This window comes from Myxine glutinosa, unplaced genomic scaffold, assembly GCF_964187855.1.
Source record: "Myxine glutinosa unplaced genomic scaffold, kmMyxGlut1.1 SCAFFOLD_2779, whole genome shotgun sequence".
Classification (NCBI taxonomy): Eukaryota; Metazoa; Chordata; class Myxini; order Myxiniformes; family Myxinidae; genus Myxine; species Myxine glutinosa.
The window spans coordinates 16,789-44,636 of NW_027618873.1; the positions used below are offsets into that span (position 1 = coordinate 16,789).

At 43.0% G+C, this 27,848-nt stretch overlaps 1 protein-coding gene across 1 annotated transcript; it reads left to right on the plus strand.

Moving 5' to 3' along the window:
* Positions 1 to 1,752: 1,752 nt before the first annotated feature.
* LOC137436531 (HMG box-containing protein 1) lies at positions 1,753 to 27,848 on the plus strand. Its single transcript, XM_078769491.1, has 6 exons — positions 1,753 to 1,773; positions 6,756 to 6,918; positions 9,458 to 9,602; positions 9,968 to 10,237; positions 22,383 to 22,524; positions 27,268 to 27,848. Exons 2-6 carry the CDS (start codon positions 6,789 to 6,791, stop codon positions 27,286 to 27,288), a joined length of 708 nt encoding a protein of 235 aa, XP_078625617.1. The 5' UTR covers positions 1,753 to 1,773; positions 6,756 to 6,788; the 3' UTR covers positions 27,289 to 27,848.

Consider the following 27,848-nt stretch of genomic DNA (forward strand, 5'->3'; position numbering starts at 1 on the left):
GATTTTTAAATTTAGGATTTTATAAAACACAATTTTTGGGCCACTCGTAATTTGAGCGCGCTAAGCGCTTCAGGTCCGAATCTCGCTCCCGACACCAAATGTTACGGAACCCAACGTCGGCCTCTGTTCCCCTTATCGAGGGGGGATTAGTCCCCTCGTTTATGACTGACCGACGTGGTCCCTGACGCTGTACAGCGACCTCCGGAAAGGCCGGTGGCACAGCCCCGTTCGTACCGCGGACAGATGTTAATTGCCAAGCGGTTTTAGCAACTGCGGCACGAACTATTAACAATGACTAGACCCGATTCCTGAACGTTGGCCAAATCGTGCCACAGGTATTCAATTTGGAAAAGACAAAGACGAAGGATGTGAAGAAGAAGAAGACAAACTTCCACACCCCCCTGGTGTTAATTCAGCGATCGACCGGGATTCGACCCCAGGATTCTAGGATCCCAAGCCGGCACCCTGACCGCTAAGCCAACACCAGGATAATAATTATGTATTATATATATATACATAATTATATATATACATACACGTGTCTGCATTTTGTTAGGAGCGTATATAAAAAAAACAATGATTTTTGAGGTCAACATAGGCCAAAAGTTCAACATTGGCCGAATTTCTAAAATCCTCAATTTTCATCCGATTGACTTGGGATTTTCAGAGGATTTGCATATCAGGTCACTGAATTCAACCACCAACTACTTTTGTGGTAAACATAGGCCAAAAGTTCAACATAGGCCAAAATTTCTAAAATTGTCAATCTTCATCGGACTGACTTAAAATTTAAACAGGATTTTCATAGTGGCTCACTTAATTCAACCACCAATTATTTTAAAGGTCAACATAGGCCCACTTTCTAAAATTGTCAATTTTCATCTGATTGACTTGAAATTTGAAGAGGATTTGCAGCTATGGTCATTGAATTCACCTACCAATTATTTTTGAGGTCAACATAAGCCAAAAGGTCAACATAAGCCAAGATTCTATTATTTTCAATATCCCATCCGAGTCACCAGTCTGCGCAACAGACGTCTTACAACACTGGAAATTAGAGCCCAGCTAAACAGCTCCAGCATTGCAACTGTTTGAAGACCTTCTTTTCTCAAAGTTACAATTGCCTGTCTTTTTTCTGGGGACATGAAAATGAGCGAAGGCTGACTGACTGATCATCTGGCCATGTACTTTTGTGGACACAATATTTCAAAAACCGTTTAGCATATTGCTTTCATATTGTGGATATCTATTCCTTGTGACATGATCTCATCCTGATTAGATCACGGCGGTGATTGGCTGCATTATGTTGTCATGGCAACTATCTCAGTAGCTTGGCTTGTGTATGCGATATTTCAAATAAACGTTAAAGATTTAGCTTTCATTTTGCAGAGATCTATTCCTTATCCCACCCAAAAGGCAGAGGACTTAGGGTATCAGCTCCTTGTATTATTTGTGTTTAAAAAGAAATCCTTATGTTTTTCTTCAACATTTTCAATCCCAACCAATCTGGACTATAAGTTGCAAATTGGTAACATTTGGGCATTGATTTATTTCACAGCGTGTGCATTGTGCAACCACATTATTTCTTCAAACATTTTTCAACTTTTCATGCGCCAGGTATATGACCACGCAAGGAGTGAATCGGCCTCCTGCAACGCGGGGCCTGCTTTGACTGATTTGTGGTGCTGTCCATGTACCAAAGCTGTATGCCATCATTGATTGATTGATCATTGGCACTACCCACATCGCCCTTGGGATATTTCAGGCCAGTGGGTAGGCCATACATCCATCATACCAGCATGCCTCCAAGGCCTTGCCTGATACTACCCCCAGAACAACTTTCTAGCCTAGGAATACATGCAATCAGAGGGTAAGAGCCCTTCTGGGTTCAGGGATGAGCCCAACCTTCATTTGCCCCAAATATGTTCTTGTCAGTCTTTGCCTTGCTCCTCGACCATGTAATGCTACCTCCCTCACTATTCCTCCCTCAATGTACAAGTGCTCTTTTTGTCTATGGTAATGCATGGCCCACCAATGCTTGCATATTGTCCATCCATGTCTACAGCCATATCAATATCGTTGCTTGCTCCATCTGTGTCCATATATATATATATACAGAGGCTCAGTCTGTCGACATCCGTGTCATACCGGATCACCCTCAAAGCTATGAGTGAAAACTTTGAATATGAGTGCCTGGACGCTTCTCCATATTTTGCTTTCCATGTTGCAACAGTCCCTCCTGTTAAAGTGGGAAGGCCAGATCTCCCTCCATGAAAGATATGCCGATATCCTCTAATACTGATAAGAACAGTCCCTGCATGAACAGTCCTTGCATGAAATTATCTTTGGGCGAAGAATGACAAAAACAAATTTGTTCAAATGGCCCTCATTAGTTCCATACTGAGCTTTATTCAGGCTGCATACCGTAACCTTCCCACACTGCAACTCTTCAAGAAACTAATCTTTCTGAAAGAAGAGAATATCTTCTTCCCATCTTTATCATCTTACTAATAACCAGAGAATATCCCATCTTTCTAATAACCAGAGCAAGACTAAATCATTACCCAGGGGTCCTCCATTTTTTCTGATAGCCAACTATTGAAAGCTTCAGCAGCTTCTATTGAAGAGAGAAGGGCAGGGAATGATCTTGCCCTGCTTCATACCAAGGCTAGAGATGGTGAAGGCCTTGAATTTTGCTGGGGGCCATACTACTCATACCGCTCCCACATTGAGAAAGGTGCTCAGGAGAGCCAATTCCCACTCTTGACTGCAGAGCTGAAATGAAGAAAGAGAAAAAAGATCTAAAATACTCCTGCTCAGACCTGCTGCCAAAAGTAACAACCATCCATGGCATCCCTTCAGTCCTGGAATGCTATGGCGGGAATGAGACCAATGTGGGAAGGGTTTTCTTTCGAAGTTTCAGATGGATTGCTTCATTACAAGGCACTGCAGCTTTGCCTTGAAAATGCGGATGGGACTCTGATAGAGGGCATAGCTGAGCATGGCAGCACAGTTTGTCTTCCACTAAAATATCAGAGAAGGCCAAAGTGTTTGTTCCCCCTCCATCCCCTCCCTCACCTCAAATGGCCACACGGCTGATTCCGCACGTGAAAAAGCTGAATGCCTCAACTCTGTGTTTGCCTCTAAATCTTGTGTCCCAAACCCATCCCTTTCTGTACCCACCGTACCCAGTCGTACCCTGGACTCTGTGTCCTTTCCTCCTGACAAGGTGGAAAAGTTTCTGTCAACCCTCGACTCGGATTCTGCAACTGGACCTGACGGCATCAGCCCACGGGTCCTAAAATCCTGTTCTTCCGCTCTTTCACTCCCTCTCTCTGTTCTCTTCACCCTCTCTTTTGCTCAAGGTCATCTTCCATCTGCTTGGAAATCTGCCAACATCACCGCTTTGCACAAAAAAGGTGCAAAAACAGATCCCAGCAACTACAGACCAATCAGCCTTCTCCCAATTATCAGCAAAGTCATGGAATCCATCATTGCTTCAGATATGAAATCTTTCCCCTTCTCCAATGGCTTGATCTCTGATCATCAATTTGGTTTCAGACCTGGACACTCTACTCTGGACATGCTGCTTCTGCTTTCTCAACAATGGATGGAGGTCCTCAATGCCAAACAGGAAATTAGAGCAGTCTCCCTTGACATATCACGTGCCTTCGATACGGTCTGGCACCCCGCTCTGCTCACCAAACTCTCCTCTTTTGGTATCCATGGAAATCTCCACGCATGGCTGGCGGACTTCCTCTCTAGTCGTAGTCAACGTGTGGCCCTGAATGGGTTTCTCTCATCTCCTCTTCCTGTTCAGGCTGGAGTTCCACAAGGCAGTGTTCTGGGCCCTGTGCTTTTTCTGGTCTTCATCAATGATCTCTCTGACTCTCTTGAAAATCCTCTGTATCTCTTTGCTGATGTCTCTACTCTCTGTCGCTCCATTCTTCATCCCTCAGATCGGCAGTCTGCTGCCTCCTCACTCTCTGCAGACCTGGACAAAATCACAGACTGGGCAAACAAGTGGAACATGTCTTTCAATCCTGACAAATCTCACACTCTTACGTTGTCTCTCCGAAAAGACCGACTGGACAACCCTCCCATCCACTTTCTGAATAATCCTCTCCAAGAAGTTCTGTCACTCAAGCTTTTGGGTCTCACTATCTGCCATGATCTTTCCTGGGAAAACCACATTTCAAATCTGGCCTCCAAAGCCAGTCGCCGACTGGGCATCCTCCGTCATGCGAAGTCCTTCCTTGGCACACCTGAGCTCCTCACCACATACAAGGCTTTCATCCACAGCTCAATGGAATACTGCTCTCCCCTCTGGGCTGGTGCTCCTGCCTCACACCTAGCTCGTCTTCACGCTGTTGAAACCAAAGCATTCAGAATCATTGGAATCTCCCGCGATGAAGCTAACTCCAAGGGCCTCTCACTCACTCACCGCAGGCAGGTTGGTGGTCTTTCCATCTTCTACCGACTCCTCTCTGGCCTTGCCCCCCCAGCTCTCTCTGCTCTGTCCCGCAAATATTCCTACAGGTCGCACAAGATCTGCCTGCAACCCTCTTATGGTCAAACTGCCAAAATCAAGACTCTCTGCTCACCTTCACTCCTTCATTCCTCTTTTCTCCCGCCTCTGGAACAAACTCCCTCACTCTCTTCAATCCCACTCCACCCTCCAGGTCTTTAAAACAGCTGTTCACCACCATCTCTTATCTTCCCCCATCCAAAACCTTGATCTTTTCTACCCCTGCTAATTTCACCCCAATTCCACTTTTTTGAAATACCAACTTCTGTCCTGGAAGTCCTTGGTGTCCTTGTGTTTTATACTTCTCCCTCCACCCTCCCCCCCCCCCCCTTCCCACGCCTCCTCCCCCCAAGCCCTCTCCCTTCCACACATCTCCCTGCTCTCAAATGTTGTGTTTGTGTGCTTCCCCTTCTCTCCCCATCTTGTTTTCCACTCCCTCTTTTTATATATTTTGTTTGTCTGGTTGATTTGTTTGTGAAGTAAATGTTAGCTCTTTCACGAGCCTCGATTCAGTATACAAAAAAACAAACAAAAAAATAAAATAAAAATAAAAATAATAATAAATAAAAACAAAACAAAACAAAAGACCCCTCCTCCCCTCACCCCCAATAACCACAGCCAAAGCTTTCCTTTCCTCTTTTTTTTTTTTTTCTTATTCCATTTATTCTTCCTCTGATATTTTCCTTAAATGGTCTTTTGCTTCAGTTACTTTGTCTGTTTTTTTGTTTTTCAATTTTATTCTCTTTTCTTTGCAGCAATATTCTTATTTTGAGTATTTATGTTTTTTTTTTGTTGCAATGATTTGTGTATTCCTACACCAATTAACTTAAACAACAAAGTTTTGTTTCATTTGCCCCAAAGTTAGAGTTGAATTGTATTTTGAAGTTTGTGATTTCGGATTTTTTTTTTAATTTTCTTCCTTGTGTTTCAATCGTGATTACGCCATTATGGAGTCCCATCTGCTCGCATTAGCTGGTGGACATTGAAGTTCCCACGGTGTCCTTCGCAAAGAATAAAGAAACTATCGCCGGCACCCTGAACAAATTCCAAATTCCTGCCCTAACCTATAGAGGGCACTGCATCAGCATCACAGCTGTGTCCTCAGCCAATTTCACCCTGCACCCTTGTGCTGTATACGAACAAAGAAGCTGCTCCAAAATGATCTTGAAATGAGCAGAAGACACATCTGCAGTTAAAAAACAACTCATCTATCCTGTGGCATAAGAACAGAGATGAGAGCATTTTCTTTCCTTGCGCACCGAAAATGATTGAACGGTACAATCTAAAATGTAATCATGTACGCCTCGCCAACGGAGGAGTGTGCCATGTCATGAAGCACTCTGCTTGAGCAGGCCACTGGTCCTCAAGTGTTCTGGACTGAGATGTAACAATTTTCACACGAGAAACAGCAGCAATTTTCTCTTCAATTGACGAAGACCTTGAAGATATGCTTTCTCATATCTGCGCAAGTCATTGTCGGAACGTGAATTGAAAATGCCACTGAAAGTATCGATGCAGCAAGATATGACATGTTTGGAAGAAAGGCGAACTAACACAAGGTCTCGTGGCGACATGGCCTTTTCCTGTATGTAACTACGTACTGCATGTAGTACGTGTACAAGGCCTTCGAAAATCAACAAGTTATTTATTTCGCAACACGTTGGTTAAAGCCAGTAATCATTTAGGCGAATGGTCCAGGGAAAAAGGCCTTCACCTTCATGGGAGTTTGCTGTATATTTATTCCTCCGAATGTCTGGACACTTCTTATGTTGAATGGAAATTCTTGTAAGCTCATGTCTCCTGTACGAGTGTGAATGCAGTGCACCTTAGCAAGAACCCGCTTTTGGCTGAAGTATCAGTCATGGACCTGACCCGAGCTTATTGCGATTATCTGGAAAGATTTCACTCGGGTTGTTTGACCTTCATTCTTCCATTCTGTCCTGGACAGAAACTTTGTAATGCAGAAGTGAACGTGCCACAGATTTCCACAAGCCACCTGAATAGCCCTCAGAACATTATTTCCATCATTTTATTTTAATAGTGTAACCACCATAGTGGCTGCAAAGACATTCGCTGTCACTACAGAGCTTTGCACTGTATGCCGGAAGCAGTCAGCTTGGCTCGAGCATTTCTCCTGCACTACTTGCATCTTAATATCGACTATTATTTATAATGAGGTGTTCCTGAGCCCTCTGATGAGATGCTTCGTATCTTGCTTTCTCCATAGGTTCTGCGGTTCACCGATTCTGGGCTCAGGCTAATGAGTCTGCAGGAGGTTCTCTACAATGGGCTGTCTTTGCTGCAGCTGTGCTTCACGGTGTGCTCACCCGGCAGGCCGCGGCTCGTGGCACGCTGTCCCATCGACCATCCATTTTTTGTTCAAAATAAAGGTGTGCTCTGTCAGCCATGGTATTGATTTTTTAATTTTTTTTATTAATAATTGTTAGTCTATTTTGCTTACTGCCTGCTTCTTTTTATTTTGTGTATCAGCTTGAAGGTTATATCATAAAATAAATTTGTCCAAACAGTTATCTATTCTTTCGTAAAACCTTGAAAGTAATTAAAACCCAGCGGTAATTAAACAATGCACACGTTCAAATAAATCGAATAAAGGAACCAATTTCCTTTTGGGAAAATTGTACAACTATTTGTTCAAGATGGATTCAAGAGAACCTTGAACTGCACTTGAACTTCAGTGATAGGCCTGTCTTTGCATCTGATGTTAAGGTTTATTATAAAAAGAGAATTTTGATGCAGCAGGTTTTGTAAAATAAATAAATAAAACTACCTGAGAACCTAAAAATTTACTTTGCACAGCCTGAAATATTTCTTAAAAGATGTCCCACCGATTAATCCACGTTGCATAACTCTTCACTGTACATCTAAGTTGGGTAATAACATGTTTTGTAATGAATAGCAAACCTGGAATAAATACAAATTTAATTTTAATTTAGATATCAGGGCTTTTTTTTTTCCTTGACTACAAATTACACAGTCACCTCCGAGCTGTCTGGCCTGGGTTTGAATCCCGACCAAACTACAAACTGTCACCCCGGTGTTTCACAGGCAGGGTGATTCATCAATGTGTGCACCGTCCCTCCGATGGACGTTAAACTAGGTGTCCTGTCTGCCAGCATTCATTGGTTGGCGTTAAAATTCCGACAGTCCTTCACGAAGAGTAGACGCGTTATCACCGGCATCTTGAACAAATTACAAATTCCTATCCTGACTGCTGCTGGGAAGGCGATGGCAAATGAACCAGAATAACCCTTACTAAGAAACTGCTTCGGTAGCACCACCACACTGTTCCATCGGAAGCATCCGAAACAGATTACGAAGAGTCGAGGAAAGTTGTGGGAGCCTTTTTTGTGTTCCCATGGGAACAAATAGCTTGTGATTCAGAGATCCCATTTTGAAATCCTATGTAATGTGTTGATCAATCAATTTTGTAATTCCTTATCCCACATATAATTACCTAATTCCTTGTCGTACATGTAATTACCTAATTCCTTATCCCACATGTAATTACCTAATTCCTTATCCCACATGTAATTACCTAATTCCTTATCCCACATGTAATTACCTAATTCCTTATCCCACATGTAATTACCTAATTCCTTATCCCACATGTAATTACTTAATTCCTTGTCATACATGTAATTACCTAATTAATTATCCCACATATAATTATCTAATTCATTATCCCACATATAATTATCTAATTCCTTATCCCACATGTAATTACCCAATTCCTTATCCCACATGTAATTACTGATGTCTTCATCGCACATGTAATTACCTAATTCCTTATCCCACATGTAATTACCCAATTCCTTATCCCACATGTAATTACCTAATTGCTTATCCTACATGTAATTACCTAATTCCTTATCCCACATGTAATTACCTAATTCCTTATCCCACACGTAATTACTGATGTCTTCATCGCACATGTAATTACCTAATTCCTTATCCCACATGTAATTACCCAATTCCTTATCCCACATGTAATTACCCAATTCCTTATCCCACATGTAATTACTGATGTCTTCATCGCACATGTAATTACCTAATTCCTTATCGCACATGTAATTACCTAATTCCTTATCCCACATGTAATTACCTAATTCATTATCCATGCATACTCTGACATCTATGCACTCCTGAACCACTGGATTGAATGGTGTGATATCTGATACTTCTAAAAATAAAAAAAAATTCCCAGGGACTCCAGGTGTGAGGGCACTCAAAATTCTCTTTCTGAACATGTTTCATTTAGCACCACTGCTGGTGTGTGTCGGTATTACAAGTAAACCCATCCATAATTCTGGAGAAATGATGTCTGCAAGAGCGTTCTTCGCCAGCATATGTAACAAACTTCTCCGTGAGCCTAAGATCAACAAGAAAATTTAATAAAACACAGACACCATTCAAAATGTAGTCCAAAACATAGCAACAATCCCTCTCCCTCTTACATGCAAACAAGTACATGAAATTAGTAATAAAATATGTAAATGTATCTTCTTATCGATGCCTCATTCTACCTTTTTGGTGTCTTGGACTATTGTGAGTACATCTTTTGTAGGTGTGCGTGCGCGTGCACATGCAAATGGAAGGTATTTAACATTTTCCTCAGAAACTCATTGCATGTAAGATTGCCAAATTAACATGTCGTTCCTATCTGAAATGGAAACCACTTTCTATGAAAAGTAAGGAAAACTATGATTTTTCCATTGATGTCCTGATTACTTAAAAATAAGTCTTTGCTCCACTCTTTGCTCTCCTCCACTTGCCTGGATTTGTGTGTACAAACATTGGAAATATTTTTCTTTTTTAAAAGCCGTTCATTTTTATGGGATCAGGAAGGTGGAAGTAGTTTGGAGAAATGTATGTTTCTTTTCCTCACTACTTTGTGTGCTTGTCTTGTAGGATGGTCATCGTTCCAGCCTAGCCTGACAGTTATGAAGTATGGCTTGCCATGTCGGGAGATTGAAGATGGAGATGTATGCCTGCCACCAAGCCACCCAGAGGCACATAACGCAGACGACTCTGGAGTGTTTGATGCCTTCAAGAGGTAACTCAAATATGACATCTTCCCTTGCTTAAAAACATGCAGGGAGTTCCAAAAAGACCTGGACAACTTTGGTTGTTAATATATTTACAAACACAAAAATAATACAACAATACCCTTTAGTTTACCCTGGAAATGCCCTGGAAGTGTATTTCTTTGTATCAGGTTTTGCATATGCTCTTCATCTTTCCCGCATGTTCCTGTGTTTTGCTGGGTTTTCAATGTTGAACGGATTGCAGTATTAACTGTGCAGAAAGAATCATTTCTCCACTGAGATCCTAAATGTCGCTAACTTATCTATGTCGAGCTTGAGAAGATTGGATTGCTCGTTAGTTGCGACCTTGCTGCACACTATTTTGTATTCCCAGCTTTGACTTCACACCCGTGGACTCGGCAGCCGTTTTCGTGTTGAGCAGTATGGCACGGCAACGACAACGACGCGCATCCCAGTCTGGTGGAGCGCCAGATACGCTACCCAACCAATCGATGCAAACAACTACAATAACGCTTGGCACACCAACCACTCCCACAACTCCCACTACTCCCACGAGAAACAAGCGACCAATGAATGCCTTCATGCTGTTTGCGAAGCGCTACCGTGTTGAATACACACACATGTACCCTGGCAAGGATAACAGGTGTGTATTCCACTCTTCCTGTCGAGTTTTAAATTCCATCCAAATTTTTGTTTTGTTATAATAATAATAATAATGCATTTATTTTATATAGCGCTTTTCAGGAAGCCCAAAGACGCTTTGACAGAGTGCAAAACATAATGCATAGCAAAACATAAAAACAATTGCAAAAAAGAAGAATCAATAGGGAAATATTCAAAGCACAAAGGAGGGAGAAGGAGAGGAGATAGTCAGGGGTTAGATGCTGTGGGTTAAATGTTGAATGCAGTGTTGAACAGGTGGGTCTTGAGTGATGTTTTGAATGTGGTGAGTGAGGAGGAGTCTCTGATGGTGTGAGGTAGCGAGTTCCAGAGGGTGGGAGCAGCGATGGAGAAGGCCCTGTCCCCCCAGGATCTAAATTTGGTCCGGATGGGGGGGGGGGTCAGGAGGTTGGTACCAGCAGAGCGGAGGTTGCGGGTGGGAGTGTGTCTGGAGAGGAGGTCAGCCAGGTAGGATGGGGCCAGGTTATGGAGGGCTTTGTAGGTCAAGAGGAGGATTTTGTACTGGATTCTCTGGGAGATGGGGAGCCAGTGAAGCTTGTAAAGGACGGGGGTGATGTGGTCACGGGTCCGGGAATGGGTGAGTAGACGGGCAGCGGAGTTCTGAATGTATTGGAGTTTATTGGTGATTGTTGAGGGTGAACCATAAAGGAGGCTATTGCAGTAGTCCAGACGGGAAGTGATGAAGGCGTGGATGAGGGTTTCTGCAGCCACGGAGGAGAGGGATGGACGGAGACGGGCGATGTTTTTCAGGTGAAAGAAGGCTGTCTTTGTGATCTGTTTAGTGTATTTGTCAAAGGAATCTGTTTAGTGTGTATTTTTTGTTTGGTCAAAGATGATGCCAAGATTCCGGATGTGAGGGGAGGTGGATACTGGGAAACCGTCGATGTTGAGGGCAAAGTTATGGGTGGACTTGGTGAGCGATTTTGGGCCAATGATGATTATTTCAGATTTATCACAGTTAAGTTTGAGGAAGTTGATTTGAAGCCAGGATTTTATTTCAGTGATGCAGTTTGTCAGGATAGAGTGGGTGGCGGTGGAGATGGACTTGGTGGAGATGAAAAGCTGGATGTCATCGGCGAAGCAGTGGAATTGGAGACCATGACGGCGGATTAAGTGACCGAGGGGGGACAGGTAAAGGATGAAGAGGAGGGGGCCAAGAACTGAACCTTGGGGGACACCTTGGGGGAGGGGAGCAGTGGGGGATTTGCAGTTATTGATGGAGATGAACTGATGTCTGTCAGAGAGGTATGATTTAATCCAAGAGAGGGCAGTGCCGGTAATGTTAAAGGTGGTTTCAAGTCGGGTGAGGAGGATGGTGTGATCGATGGTGTCAAAGGCGGCGCTGAGGTCGAGGAGGATGAGAATGTTGAGGTTGCCAGCGTCAGAGGAGAGGAGAAGGTCGTTGGTGATTTTGAGGAGAGCAGTTTCAGTACTGTGGTTGGAGCGGAATCCGGATTGGAATGTTTCATACAGGTTATTGGCAGAGAGGTGATGTTTGAGTTGAGTGGCTACAGCGCGTTCCAAAACCTTTGACAGAAAGGGTAGGTTGGAGATGGGTCTGAAGTTATTTAGGGTGTCAGGGTTTAGTCCAGGATTTTTCAGAATGGGGGTAACAGCAGCAATTTTGAGGGATGGTGGGACGATGCCTGTAGACAGGGAGGAGTTTATTGTTGCAATGATAAGTGGAGAGAGAGCAGGAAGGGAGGCCTTGACAAAGCCGGAGGGGATGGTGTCAAGAGTGCAGGTGGCAGTTTTCATTCCGATGAGGAGTTCAGAGAGGTCAGTAGGGGAGACTGGGGAGAATTGAGACAGGGGATGGCAGGATAAGGGGGGGCAGGTGGTTTGAGGGGGAGCGGGTGCGGCGGTGGTCAAGCTGTTGTAGATGTTTTCAATTTTGCGTTGGAAGAATGAAAGGAAGGAGATGCAGTTGTCTATTGTGAATGACTGGGTGGTGGTGTTCAGGGGGCTGAGGAGTTTGTTTATTGTAGAGAAGAGTGCTTTTGGGTTTCCGGAGCCAGAATGGATAATTTGAGAGTAGTAGGCGGAGCGGGCGCGGGAGAGGGCATCTTTATAGTGTTGTATGTGGTCCTTGTAGGCCTGGGAGTGAACTGAGACCTGTTTTATTGCGGAGTCTTTCAAGTTGGCGAGCACGAGTTTTCATCAGGCGGAGTTCAGGGGTAAACCAGGGAGCAGAATGGGTGAAAGAAACAGTTTTGGTTTTTATACGCGAAAGTTGGTCAAGGCAGGAGGAGAGAGTGTGGTTGTAGTAGTCAGTGAGGTCAGAAGGGGTGTGGAGGTCAACGAAGGGAGAAGTGGACATTTTTTCAGAGAGGGTCGATGAGAATGAGGTAGGTGAAAGAGCGTTTAGCTTACGGAAGTTGATAGTGCGATAATGCCTTGGTGCTGGGGTGGGGATGTTGATGGTCAGAGTGATGGCTAGGTGGTCAGAGAGAGTGAGGTCGGAGCCAGAGAGATGGTGCAAAATTAGTCCAGTAGAGCAGACAAGGTCCAAAATGTGACCACGGTTATGGGTAGGAAAGTTGACATGTTGAGTGAGGTTAAAGCAGGTGAGTAAATCAGTGAAGTCAGTGGTTAGCGTGGAGTCAGTGGAGTCCATGTGGATATTGAAATCACCAAGGAGGAGGATTGAGGGGGAGAGGGAACATAGCTGGGTCAGAAAGTAGGAGAAGTCAGACAGGAATGATGGGTGTGGTTTGGGAGGGCGGTAGACAACAGCCATGACTGACTGTGTGTGACCAGAGAGTTTAAAAGCCAGGTGTTCAAATGATGGAGCAGATGAGATGGAGATGAGGTTGGTTATATATAGATGAGGTTGATGAGGTTATATACTGTATATTAGAAATTTTAGATACTAGGGCGTGCCCGTACGTGGGTGCAAAAAAACATGCGTGCAAACAACAACAACAAAAAAAAACTTTGAAACCACGTGGCAGTAACGACCACAGAACCCCCCCCCCCCTCTATTTACATGAAATGGTTTGGTCCATTCGCAAAGCCAAAGCGAACGGCTTGCGAGTACGGTAGAACCCCCCCCTCTATTTACATGAAATGGTTTGGTCCATTCGCAAAGCCAAAGCGAACGGCTTGCGAGTACGGTGACCATACCTTGGGAACCACTTGTCCGATTAATTTCAAACCTTGAAAAGGCACATCCTCAGGTCCCCAGCAATATACCTGGCAAGTTTCAAGTATATCGGACCCGTGGTTGTCGAGAAACAGCGGTCACAGACACACAGACACACACACAGAGATTACTGGAATTATAGATAGATTAGAAACACCCGCTCCGCTCCCCATGGTCAGGGGTGGTCATGTTATTAACCTTATTATTATTGCCAGTTGCTATTGCTAAATTTTTTTTTTTTTTTTTTTTTTTTTTTTTGTATACTAAATCGAGGCTCGTGAAAGAGCTAACATTTACTTCACAAACAAATCAACCAGACAAACAAAACACACAAAAAGAGGGAGCGGAAAACAAGATGGGGAGAGAAGGGGAAGCACACAAACACAACATTTGAGAGCAGGGAGATGTGTGGAAGGGAGAGGGCTTGGGGGGAGGGAGAAGTATAAAACACAAGGACACCAAGGACACCAAGGACTTCCAGGACAGAAGTTGGTATTTCAAAAAAGTGGAATTGGGGTGAAATTAGCGGGGGTAGAAAAGATCAAGGTTTTGGATGGGGGAAGATAAGAGATGGTGGTGAACAGCAGTTTTAAAGACCTGGAGGGTGGAGTGGGATTGAAGAGAGTGAGGGAGTTTGTTCCAGAGGCTGGAGAAGAGAGGAATGAAGGAGTGAAGGTGAGCAGAGAGTCTTGATTTTGGCAGTTTGACCATAAGAGGGTTGCAGGCAGATCTTGTGCGACCTGTAGGAATATTTGCGGGACAGAGCCCAGAGAGAGCTGGGGGGGCAAGGCCAGAGAGGAGTCGGTAGAAGATGGAAAGACCACCAACCTGCCTGCGGTGAGTGAGTGAGAGGCCCTTGGAGTTAGCTTCATCGCGGGAGATTCCAATGATTCTGAATGCTTTGGTTTCAACAGCGTGAAGACGAGCTAGGTGTGAGGCAGGAGCACCAGCCCAGAGGGGAGAGCAGTATTCCATTGAGCTGCGGATGAAAGCCTTGTATGTGGTGAGGAGCTCAGGTGTGCCAAGGAAGGACTTTGCACGACGGAGATGCCCAGACTGGCTTTGGAGGCCAGATTTGAAATGTGGTTTTCCCAGGAAAGATCATGGCAGATAGTGAGACCCAAAAGCTTGAGTGACAGAACTTCTTGGAGAGGATTATTCCGAAAGTGGATGGGAGGGTTGTCCAGTCGGTCTTTTCGGAGAGACATCGTAAGAGTGTGAGATTTGTCAGGATTGAAAGACATGTTCCACTTGTTTGCCCAGTCTGTGATTTTGTCCAGGTCTGCAGAGAGTGAGGAGGCAGCAGACTGCCGATCTGAGGGATGAAGAATGGAGCGACAGAGAGTAGAGTCATCAGCAAAGAGATACAGAGGATTTTCAAGAGAGTCAGAGAGATCATTGATGAAGACCAGAAAAAGCACAGGGCCCAGAATACTGCCTTGTGGAACTCCAGCCTCAACAGGAAGAGGAGATGAGAGAAACCCATTCAGGGCCACACGTTGACTACGACTAGAGAGGAAGTCCGCCAGCCAGCCATGCGTGGAGATTTCCATTGATACCAAAAGAGGAGAGTTTGGTGAGCAGAGCGGGGTGCCAGACCGTATCGAAGGCACGTGATATGTCAAGGGAGACTGCTCTAATTTCCTGTTTGGCATTGAGGACCTCCATCCATTGTTGAGAAAGCAGAAGCAGCATGTCCAGAGTAGAGTGTCCAGGTCTGAAACCAAATTGATGATCAGAGATCAAGCCATTGGAGAAGAGGAAAGATTTCATATCTGAAGCAATGATGGATTCCATGACTTTGCTGATAATTGGGAGAAGGCTGATTGGTCTGTAGTTGCTGGGATCTGTTTTTGCACCTTTTTTGTGCAAAGCGGTGATGTTGGCAGATTTCCAAGCAGATGGAAGATGACCTTGAGCAAAAGAGAGGGTGAAGAGAACAGAGAGAGGGAGTGAAAGAGCGGAAGAACAGGATTTTAGGACCCGTGGGCTGATGCCGTCAGGTCCAGTTGCAGAATCCGAGTCGAGGGTTGACAGAAACTTTTCCACCTTGTCAGGAGGAAAGGACACAGAGTCCAGGAGCAGCTGGGTACGACTGGGTACGGTGGGTACAGAGAGGGAAGGGTTTGGGACAGAAGATTTAGAGGCAAACACAGAGTTGAGGCATTCAGCTTTTTCACGCGCGGAGTCAGCCGTGTGGCCATTTGAGGTGAGGGAGGGGATGGAGGGGGAACAAACACCAGAAACAGATTTGACCAGACGCCACCAGGATTTGGAAGAGGGAGACAGATAAGAGAGTTCGGTCCTGAGAACGGAGAGATATTGTTTCCTGGCTCTCCTGAGGGTGGACACACACTTGTTTTGGGCTTTGTGAAAGGAAATGAGATTTCCTTCCATTGGATTTGCTTTCCAGGAGACGAAAGCAAGTTGTTTCTGGGCAATAGCCTCACCACAAGATTCCGTGTACCATGGACGGGAGGAAGGGTAAGACAACAGAAGACGAGATGGGATAAATCTGTGCATGAGAGAGAGCAGTTTGCTTTGGAAGAATTCCCAGGAAGAATTTATGTCAGAGGCAGTAGAGATGGGAGACCAGTCCAGATGATTGATGGCTGCTTGAAGACCACCGTGCCAGTTGGCCTGAGTGAAATGCCAGACTCGTCGACGCTGATGTAATTATCATCAGCTATTATCATTATTTTTTGTCAATTATTATTTTGTAATAATTTGTATTTGTATGTAATAATTTGTATGTAAAAATTTGTATGTAATAATTTGTCAATATGTATTTTGTAAATCAATTATTTTGTAATAATGTAAACATTATTATGCTATTATCATTATTGTTGTTGCTGCTGTTGTTTTTTTTGTTTTTGTTTTTCTCTGCCGACTAAGTTGCCGGGGCCATTGTTTTTGGGTTGTCCTTCCAGGCATCCGTTATAGGTTTTCTTTACTGCGATAACTGAAGAACACCTGAAGGGATCTAAGTCAAAGTTGGTACAAGTATGTATAATGATGCAAAGAGATAAGCTGATTAGATAATGTGGTCAAGAGGTCAAAGGTCAGAGGTCCCGTTAGGTTAAAAATTATATTACCAAGCTAACTTCTGAAACAGTAAAAAAATTTGACCAAACTTGGTTTAAGTATATATTATGATGCAAATATGAACTGATTAGATTTCAGGGTCAGAGGTCAAGTCAGGTAAAAATGTGATACTTAGTAGTTAAAAAAGAAAAGAAAAATAGTAACTAAGTTTAAAAAAAATTCAGCTGAAGGGGTTGAAATCAAACTTGGTAGGAGTATGTGATAATGTCGGCGGAGGCATATTGGTCGACGTCGCAGCATCGACGAATGCTGTTCTAGTTCATTGATACCTCACAGATTCCTTTTTGTTGTCCCCCGTCACACCGCGGAGCGAAAGGGGGACTATGGTTTTCCCGTCCGTGCGTGTGTGCAGGCGTGCGTGCGTGCGTACGTGTGTGCGTGCGTAAGCGAAGGGCCGAATTCTAATTTGTTGTGTGGGTGCAACCCACGTCAAAATCCAAGATGGCCGCCGCCATGTATGTCTGACGCCATGAATGTCTGTACCTTGTGAGCGGAATATCTTGAAAAATAAGCGAAGTACCAACTTCTAATCTGGTGTGTGGGTGTGTATCAGCATAAGGAAGACCGCTATTGAAAATTGGGTCGCCACGTCAAAATCCAAGATGGCCGCCACCATATATATGTCTGAACCTTGTGAGCGAAATATCTTGAAAAATAAACGAACTACTAACTTCTAATCTGGTGTGTGGGTGTATCTACGCATAAGGAAGAACACTATTGAAAATTGGGTCACTACGTCAAAATCCAAGATGGCCGCCGCCATGTATGTCTGAACCTTGTGAGCGAAATATCTTGAAAACTAAACGAACTACTAACTTCTAATCTGGTGTGTGGGTGTATCTACGCATAAGGGAGAACGCTATTGCAAATTGGGTGGCCACGTCAAAATCCAAGATGGCCGCCTTGCGTCTTCCACTTTGTGAACTCGCATCACTTCACCGACGGGGGACCGAGGCGTAACGCTTGTTAGTTATTGAAATGAAATATTTCTCAGCTTTCTCTTTGAGTCAACGCAGTTCTTGTTATGAGACAATTTTCTTTCTCGTTTGATTCTGAGAGCTTCCTAATTTGCTCTGGTCACAGCTGCTCTTGCATATATGAAGTGATGCATTTTCTACCTGTATAGTTTAATCTCCCTCGTATTAGGTTAGGTCATTGGTCTCATCCAGATCTTCTTTCTCTTATTTCCTCTTTCCTCCCACAATCCCCTTGCCTCCGTTCTCATCTTATCATCTTCCTTTTTTTTTTTTCCAGTCTTGAAACCCCGCCTTCCAGCCCTCATGCTTACATAAACGTACACAGACCCTTTGACCAGTTATTAGGAGTAAAGTTGTTTGTTTTAATCCAATTCTGAGTTATTGATGTCAGGTTCACCCCGAAGTGGTTGCGAGATTATTTTAATGACCCTGTGTGTCTGTGTCCACGTCTATATATTTTCACTTAAAATTGTATGCCTCTGCCCCCGAAGGTGGCCGGAGGCATTATGTTTTTGGGTTGTCCGTCCGTCTATACGGGCTAAACCTCGTTTTTCTCAGCAACCACATGTCTGAGACAAAACTTTCATGGTAGGAGCATATCCATTTAGAATGTTTTTTTAATGATAATTGTGACATTATATGTCACGCGGTATGGCAGCCATCTTGGATTAAACGTAGATAATTACAAAATTATTTCTCAGAAACTGCTGAATGGAAAAGCTTGAAACTTGCCACATTGTCAAGTACTCCAAATGGGGAACAAAAGCATGATAATGACATCATCGGTTAAGTGATATACCAGCCATAAATGTTTTCATCGAATGCCTTATCCTAAAAATCTGAAATTGCATGCACATGATCTATGACCAATTTTTATTGGAAATATTAAATTTATGACATCATAGGTCACATGGTTTGGCAGCCGGAATGGATTTAACCAAAAACCTCAAAAAAAACATCTTCTCCCAAACCACCAAAGCAATCGACTCAAAACTTTACATGCATCATCGACTAGACATGGAGATTAAAAATTGATCACAAAAACGTCATCAGTCACATGGTGTGGCAGCTATATTGGATTGAAGCAAAATATTAAATAATTATATCTCAGAAACCGCTTAACCTATCAATGCAAAACTTTACAAATGTCATCTAACACCATTTCTGCATACAGTTTGAAAATGATGGCATCATATATCACGTGGTTTGGCTCTCTCTCGCTCACTCTCTCGCTCTCTCGCTCTCTCTCTCTCTCTCTCTCTCTCCCTTTCTGTCTCTCCCGCTCTCTCTCCCTCTGTCTTGTTGCTCAACTATAGACGAATTTGAGGGGATTTAACCACCCTCTACAGAATCTTTCATGGTTACCTTCATGTTTCACTTAAAGAACCGCTTGGTCTGAGCTGGAATGTCCGCCTTTGGGGTTATTCAGAGAAACTGACAGCCTGCGGCTCGTAGCAGGAGGAGAGTAGTTTATTTCTCTCATTGAGTGGCCAGTGCTTGGAATGGACTAGATGAAGAGGCCGTCTAAGTGCTAAGTGCCATCTATCTGGTGGATGCTTTCCAGAGGAATGTGGAAAGATTGTGGTTCAACATTAACGGGACCACATAGGGCTTTTGCCCCCCTGCCCTATAATCTGACATGACCTGACCTAAAGGGAAAAAAATTGGACAGCTTCTCCAAAACCACTCGACGAAAAAAAATTGAAACTTGGCAAATGTCAACTCCCCATGTTGTTTATAGGGTGATATAACAATGACATCATTGGTTAAGTGATATTCCAGCCATAATTGGTTGAAGTAAAATCTTTATCCAAAAAAACTAACTTCATATAGCTGATCTACGACCCAATGTTTGAGAAATTAAATTTATGATGTCATCGGTCACGTGGACTGTTTCCCATATTGGATTGAAAATAAAAACAAAAAATCTTCTTTGGATCAGCTTAACAAATTGTTGTGAAACTTCATTCCACTAGCCACGGGGAATATAATTTGAAATTTTTATTTTTGGGTTGTTTGGATATTCATCTTCATTGACGAAATTTAGCCTTAATATGCACAAAGTGGTTGTTAAATATCCAAATAATCAATACAGCTATGGATAATGGCAATGTATGTGACATAATAGGGTGCATGGATGATACAGGTATTTTAGCCATAATAGGAATGTGCTATAATAGTGGTGTGTTCATTTAATGATGGTGTTTTATGGCCTCGAGGACGCACTAAGTGAGTCTATGCTCTCTTCCGAGTGCTGTTCTAGTTTATTGCAAGTGTCTTCCTTCGATGTTGAAATCTTGCAATAATATGTTGTATTATGTGTTGCTCAGAAGGTGAACCCCTGGCGTTTCCAAAAATGTTTGCATGATACTCAGTCGGGTTGCTGATTGTGTCCATGTTTTAGCAGCTAGAAATAAATATAGTGGTTGTTTCATGGTCAGATGGTGGGTATTCAATATTTGGCAACCGGTTGTCTTGAACTGCTGCTTGAATTGCTTTGCTTTAGGATGAATTAATGAATGAATGATCGTTTTAAGGCCATTTTCCCCGCAAGAGCGGGGGTTAGCCTTGCGGGCCCCATGACAATCATGGTTCCCTGTTTGAGGCAATGTTTTTATGGCCGGATGCCCTTCCTGACGCCAACCCTTGGTCGCCTCTTACGATGCGCAGGGATACGGTGTACCTATTCTAAATCGGGGTACACACCGTGATCATTCATCCCAGCAAGCTGGTACTCGATTTGCTGACCTTGGAAGGATGACAAGCTGAGTCAACCCCCCTGGCGTTAATTCAGCGATCGACCGGGATTCAAACCCAGGATCCTAGGATCCCAAGTCGGCACCCTAACCGCTAAGCCAACACCAGGCTAGCTTTGCTTTAGCATCCTTCACAATATAATAATTCTAATTCTGATTCTGATGTACCATACTCTGTTTCAGTATGTCGGTGATACCGAAGCATGTTCTTGGCATGGGTATATTGGACGTTTTTCCATTGTCTTCCCAGCAGTAGATATGGTAGGAATTAGTAATTTGGCCAGGGTGCCTGCGATAGCTCGCCTACTCCTCATGAAGTACACTGTGGGATCTTTTACGTCCACCAAGTAATGCTGGCAGACAGGACACCCGGGTTAACGCCCATTTAAGGGCAGGCACACACATTTATGAATAGCTCTACCAGTCTACCTGTGAAACACTGGGATGACAGTTTATAGCTGGGACGGGGTACAAACCAGGCTAGACAGCATAGAGTTGAGTGTGTGTACCTCAAGGCCATCTTGCCAGCTCAATATAATAATAATGACAAGAAGAGTTCCCTTAAACGGAACTTCCAAATGTCACAGAAAGAAGGAGGCCATTTGCTAATTTGGCCCAGCAAGCCTTTGCTAATCGTTTTGGCCGTGCTCTATCAAGTCAAGGGTTCAAATTGACGACCTCCCAAACTCAGAGCAGACACTCAAACCATTATGCCACTGAGTCTGGTACCAATATAACTTAACATATTCAAGTGCTCATGAAGTGTGGTAGCTGTGGCTTCTCATATAATATATATATATGAGAAGCCACAGCTACCACACTTCATGAGCACTGTTGGCCAATTATAATTGTGAGAGTTCTCGTAAGGATTGTGTCTAGCAGGGTGAAGGGCATTGCATCTTAAACGCTTCGCCATTATCCATCTCAGCTGGATGTTCAGAATTCTCTCTCCTAGACTCTTTTTGTGATGCGCAAAATATGACTCACTGTTACTTTTCCATCGATACTGGCATTGTCGAATATGTGCATGTTGTAATGTGAGCTATTAATAGCATTACAAATAGTCACCGACCTTACCGACATCTGTCAAGGTTTTCTCATGCAAAGTTACCCTCCGCTGATTAGAAGTGAATGCTAATGCGACTAAGTATTTTATGTTTTGCACAGATGCTTGAGACGATTTCTTTTAAGGGGCACTGAGTTGTATGCTCAATTAATTTCATTACCTTCCATCGGCAACATAGCTGAATGTGAAAATGCCACATATGTCTGATATGGTTGAGAAAAAGATCACTTTTCTACACCATGACCCACCCACCCTGCAGGACCAATGGTGTGAACTAATCCAATGTCGATAATAATGTAATACATGCGAATATATATATATAATTTTGAGAAATAACTATTTGGTGCAGATAAGCAGAGACCAATACTATTATCGACTTTGGATTAATTGCAGTTGGTGAAGGTTTTATGAAACTGAGGGAGGCAAGCAGGTTTATGTTAGAGCCAGGTGGTATGGTGTTTCACCATCTCACTGGTGGTATGGTGTTTCACCATCTCACTGGTGGTATGGTGTTTCACCATCTCACTGAGCCAGTAGAAGTTGTGGCATTTACGAAAAGTTTCACGTAATGTTGGAGTTTGGTGGCAATTTCTTACTATAAAAAAAAAAACCACCTTTAGAGGCCATTTTTCCCCGCAAGCGGGGGTTGGCCTTTTTCGGGGACCGTGGTTGTTGTTTTTTGGGTCCCATTTTTGAAGCAATGTTTTACGGCCGGATGCCCTTCCTGCCGCCAACCATTTTTGTCGCCTTTTTTTTTACGACAAACAGGGATTTGCCAGTGAACTGGTACTCAATTTGCCGACCTCGGAAGGATGACAGGCTGAGTCAACCCCCCTGGCGTTAATTCAGCGATCGACCGGGATTCGAACCCAGGATCCTCGGATCCCAAGCCGGCACCCTAACCGCTAAGCCAACACCAGGCTCTCGGAATAACAATGTTGATTAATCATTTTGCAATAACATGAAAAGAATAATGTTGTGCTGCTGGACTTGTCACACATGCAGCAGGCCCCCCAGGTGACGTATCTCTCTGCTTACTCACTCATTTGTATCTGAAGGGCTATCAGCGTGATGCTCGGGGATCGCTGGAAGCGCATGCGTTACGAGGAGAAGTCTGCCTATGAGCAGGAAGCCAAGGCGTTGGCCATGGAGCAGAAACGACTCAACCCTGATTGCTGGAAACGGAAACGAACCAACTCGGTGTGTTTCTGCCCATGCGCATGTTCATCGAAAACTTCCTATACACTTTTCAACAAACAGGCTATCCTTGATATATTATACACAGAGACCAAAACAATTGTGTAGTTCGTACTTTATGTTGAGATTTTAGATTTTTATATCTACATTTTTGGTGTGCACGTTCCAATGCTGATGTAATTGATCTTTTTATTTTAATCTGCCATCATTTTCCAAATGTGCAAGTTGTATGTCGTGAATTTATTTTAAGCTTTGTCTTGCTTCCTCTTTTCGAAAGTCTCATTTTCTATTTGTTTAACATGATACAGAGGTCGAGGAAACATTTTAAAACTATGCCTATTCCCGACACATTGTGCTGAACTACACTCGGAGCTGAGGTTTCTGACCAATAGGGGATGCTGGCCACACATCCACCCTATTTGGAAATCCATTGCACAGCTTATGAGGATTTTGGCAGTTGGGAAATTGGATTTTTATAGTTAAAAAGGTACTTCTGCATTAAGATTCATTCTGCAGTAGGTGGAGTCTGTGAAAGGCACCGGAGACTGCCCCACTGCACCCACACTGCCGTCTGCAAGTCAACCAGCCAATTTTCTCGTTCACAATGCCAGCTCATCACTGATTCCAAGTGGTGGGCAGGCATTGCAAATAAAAGTTGTGGGCAGTGGGCATTGCTGTGTCTTTCACAGGCTCCACTTACTACAAACTGCATCTTAAGCTGGAAGTACCTTTTTAACTATAAACCTAAACATTAATCATCCACATTTTTCACTATTTCAACACTTGCTTTTTGTGGCTTTGATGCAGCCTATTTTGAATATTCAATGGATGAAATCAACAGGACATTGATCGAGATATGCTAACTGCTGTGGGAAGGAAGAAGAAGCAGCTGACATTTCGTGCATTTAACCCTTCGCTGGAGCAAAAGAGAGAGCAGGGATAGGGACTAGGGTTGATATTGGATGGGAGTGAGTCTGAGGTGAGTGGGGTAGAGCACTGATAAGTGGGGTGACTGGGTCCACCAGAGTGGAGTCAGGGAGGATGACAAATCATGTATTTCAACTGAGGGGTCAGGATTCGGGGGTTAAAAATCTAAGGGTACTGCGGTGTGGGGAAAAAAGTGAATATAATAGGGGGGAAAAACCAAGAAAAAGAGCAGAGATTGCAAACCTTCGCCAGGATGTATTTTCAGTGGGTTTTAAGGCTTTTGTGTTAAAACAAATATGGCGGCCGAACCACGTGACCGATGACGTCATCATTATTTTTTTTCTCCACTAATTTATTCCTCGATTATGCTCAAGAAATTTCATCTTGATCGGATGACGTTTTGTACTTGTCAAATTATGTCATAATGGAAACACCTATGACATCATTCACAGATGTTATTCCACATGGAGAGTTCTTTACAATGAGTCATGTCTCAATTTTTTTCTATTCAACGCTTTCGGAGATATAGAGGTTGCCAAGTTTTTCGGTTTTTCCAAGATGGCGGCCGAACCACGTGACCGATGACATCATAATTATCATTAAAACATTCTACAGGTGGAGTTGCACCTGTCGTGAAATTTTCCTGTCAATTGGACCAACGGTTGCAGAGAAAATCATATTTATTCTGTGCCGACAAACAGACAAAGACAAACAAACGGACTCAAATGCAATTCTGCCCCTTTGGGTTAGGATGCATGTGTTTGATTGACAATATACTTTATCAGTCTGAAGCACATGTGTGTGCTAGTTCCCTCCATTCATCCCTGTCTTTGTTTGTATGTCTCTCTGTAAGCAGGATATTTCAAAAAGTTGTGGATGAATTCGGACAAAACCGACTGGACATTTTGGGTGTGTAACAATGCCAACTTTATTTGATTTTGGTGAAGATGCAGATCCAGATGAAAATTTTTTTGTTTGTTTGTTAAGTGATTCTTCACCATTGAGTGATTGGGCCAAAAATTATACAGTCGTGGCCAAAATATTGGCACTCCAGCACTTTTTTCAAATAACTCACAATTTTCTCTAAAAAGAAGTTGAAATTGACAAAAGTATTTGGTCTCCACAACTCTTTATTACACTGTTAATATTACAGAACCTTTGTTTTTGATTCAGAACTTAATACATCCTTTTAAATCAGAAGATAAAAAGAAATGGCATTGACAAAATTATTGACACCCTCGACTTAATATTTGGTAGCACAGCCTTTGCACAAAATAACTGCAGTCAAGCACTTCCTATAGCCATGAATGAACTTCCTACACTTCTCGACTGGCAGTTCGGCCCACTCTTCTCATGCAAACTGCTCCAGTTCTCCCAGATTTGAAGGGTGCCTTCTCCCAACTGCTGTTTTCAGATCTCCCCACAGGTGTTCAATGGGATTTAGATCTGGACTCCTTGCTGGCCACTACAGAACAGTCCAGCGTTTTGTCTTGAACCATTCCTGGGTGCTTTTTGAAGTGTATTTAGGGTCATTGTCTTGCTGAAAGACCCATGACCTTGGACAGAGACCTGGCTTTCTGACACTGGGTTGAACATTGCGCTCCAAAATGCCTTGGTAATCTCCTGATTTCATGATGCCATGCACACAGTCAAGGCACCCAGTGCCAGAGGCAGCACAGCAACCCCAACGCATCACTGAACCTCCTCCATGGTTGACTGTAGGGAAGGTGTTATTTTCTTAGAAGGCTTCAGTTTGTTTTCGGTAAACATAGAGATGATGTGCTTTACCAAAAAGCTCTAATTTGGTCTCATCTGTCCACAGGACATTCTCCCAGAAGGATTTTGGCTTGTTCATTTGTGATTTGGAAAACTCCAGTCAGGCTTTCTTATATCTCTCTCTCAGCAGTGGGGTCCTCCTGGGTCCTTCTGGGTCTCCTACCATAGATCCCCCTTTCATTGAGTTGGCGACGGATCGTGTGAGTTGAAACTGTCGTACTTTGTGTCTGAAGGTCAGCATGAATCTGTTTGGCAGCCTTCTCCACCATTCGTACAATCCTTTGCTGCAATCTTTGATCAAGTTTTCTCTTGCGGGCATGTCCATGGAGTTTGGCTACAGTGTCATTGGCCTTAAACTTTTCTCCATGCTCATATATATTTATTATTTTTCTCCATGCTCATTGTGGTGCACACAGTGGCACAAAACAGCAGAATGACTCCTTTTCTCCATTCAAACTGGTTGAATGGGTGATATTTATGTTGCAGGCATCTGCAACTCACCACAGGTGAGTTCAATTCCAAAGTAAAGGAGAATCACCTGCTTGAAATCTAATTATTTCTGAACTTCTAAAAGGTGCCAATAATATTGTCTGGGCCATTTTAGGATTTCCGTGTGGAATAAGCTAAGATTTAGTAATTTTTTCAGATTTTTTGTTTTGTTCCCCTGCAAACCAAATAAATACACATGTGGATAACAAAATATTTTTTAATTTCATCAATTTTCTGGAAGAAATGGTGCATAATTTTAAAAAAGTGCAAGGGTGCCAATTTTCTTGGCCACGACTGTACAATAGCACAATATCTCAAAAAGTTATGGTCAGACTCGGACTGAACTTGGTGGATTGGGTAGGTGACAACAAGCTGATTAGATTTTGGTTCAGGTCTGGATCCAGGTCCGGCCTATCAGTGGATACAGAATGTAAACTCTTCAGCCTGGCAGAGGTATATGCTCTACCGAGTGCCGTTTTAGTTTGACGAGCTTTGTTTGACTGTGTACTTAGGCCGTGGCGCTGAGTTGCATGTCCTCTACTTTATTACAGTTTCATGTTTTTTTTTTTACCCTTTTTATTTGAAAAAGGTGCTGTCTTAATAATAATATTAATAATAAATAGAGCTGAGTGAGCTGATGGTCATCTGTTGAGGTTGTAGTTCAGAATTCTGCTGATTTTGGGGAACCCTATTGGGAGCCTCCTTGATCCAAAATCAAAAAATCTAAGATGATAGAGTGATCCTGTGGACCTTCGAGTAGAAGGGCTCTTTTGGGTTTCAGGCCAATCGGTTGCTAAATAAGTGAGGAGTAGGGATCTGAAGTTTCATGGCGTACGCCTAATGCTCCTGGGAGCCCCCACGATGCGAAATCGAAAAATCGAAGACCGAGCGATTGTGCAGGATAATGTCTTGTATTCATGTGTCAATTTTTAGAGCAATCGGCCAGGTGTTGAGGGAGGAGTAGGAGTATCAAAGAAAATGACAAAGGCCTTGGGTAATGGGTATGCCCTATCCTGTGAGAAAAAGTGAAAAAGCAGTTCGATAATCCCCTTGTGCAGATGGCAGAGGGTCGAGTATATCTGTTGTCGAGAGAGATTGTGTAGACTTGATTCCCTAACTATGTACACAAGAGACTTTGCTTTTGTTTTGTTTCAGCTCACTATGTTCTGGAACATGCGGAAGGTCAAATTGATAAGCAACGCCCAGTTAAGTTGGGGCATAGCTTTATTGCTAAGTATAGTGAAACTACGTGGTGGGTTTTTTTTTGAGCCACTTGAAAAGCTATTGAAATTGAAAAGCTATGAAAATAGTTATAGACTTGAAAAGAGCTATTGCTGGAATAATTATCGAGATTCATTTGCTGAACTTGTACTCGATTACAACTCAAGTGTTTGAAAGTCTCATCATGTGACCGCATTGCAAATTCCTATGTTTGTATTACAATTGGAGGTTGCACTCGTTTTTAACACCAATATTGTTGTTCAATTTGATTGAAAGGAATCCACATCCAGATCATTGTGAGTTTGTGTGTCCTTTTGTTTGGTTGTCTTGCAGGCGAGCCATCAGGAAAGGTGAACATCTTGAAGAGAACATGCCCAAGGCTCCTACTCTCGTTTCCTTTTGTAAAACATCATCTCGTATCGGACGGGTTTCATATTGATGAAAACATTTTTCTATTGTTTGCGTTGTTGCTTGCTAATTAGCAAATAGTGGACCTTTTCATGTAAAATTGTCTACATGGGTCCTGGAGCATTTGGTTAGTGAATGAGATTGCATTCTATGTCGATGATGCCTATACTCCCCATCAAGTGCCTGATGAAGCCTGGTTGGTGCCTTGTGTGTAATCTTCGTACTTTCAGATCTGGTGCTAACGTCCAAGAGAATGCGGTATTGCCTTACCTTTGCCTAATTCTGAAGTTGTCGGAGATTCTTTGGTATATACATAGTGCCTTGATTTTTTTTTTTGATTTACTCACACGATTAAGCATTTATAATTTTGAAAAGTATTTTAGATAATATTAAGATTTAAATTTATGATAACAAAGAAGTGGATTTTCAAAGCATTACTGATCTATTAGCTTGGAAACTTTGTTACGTTTAGCAGGACTTAAATAATAAAATTATGTATATGTATA

Coding starts and splice junctions, on each gene's coding strand:
- LOC137436531 (XM_078769491.1), top strand. CDS start 6,789: ATGAGTCTGCAGGAGGTTCTCTACAATGGGCTGTCTTTGCTGCAGCTG. Junction 6,919..9,457: donor ATTTTTTGTTCAAAATAAAG/GTGTGCTCTGTC, acceptor CTTGTCTTGTAG/GATGGTCATCGTTCCAGCCT. Junction 10,238..22,382: donor TACCCTGGCAAGGATAACAG/GTGTGTATTCCA, acceptor TTGTATCTGAAG/GGCTATCAGCGTGATGCTCG.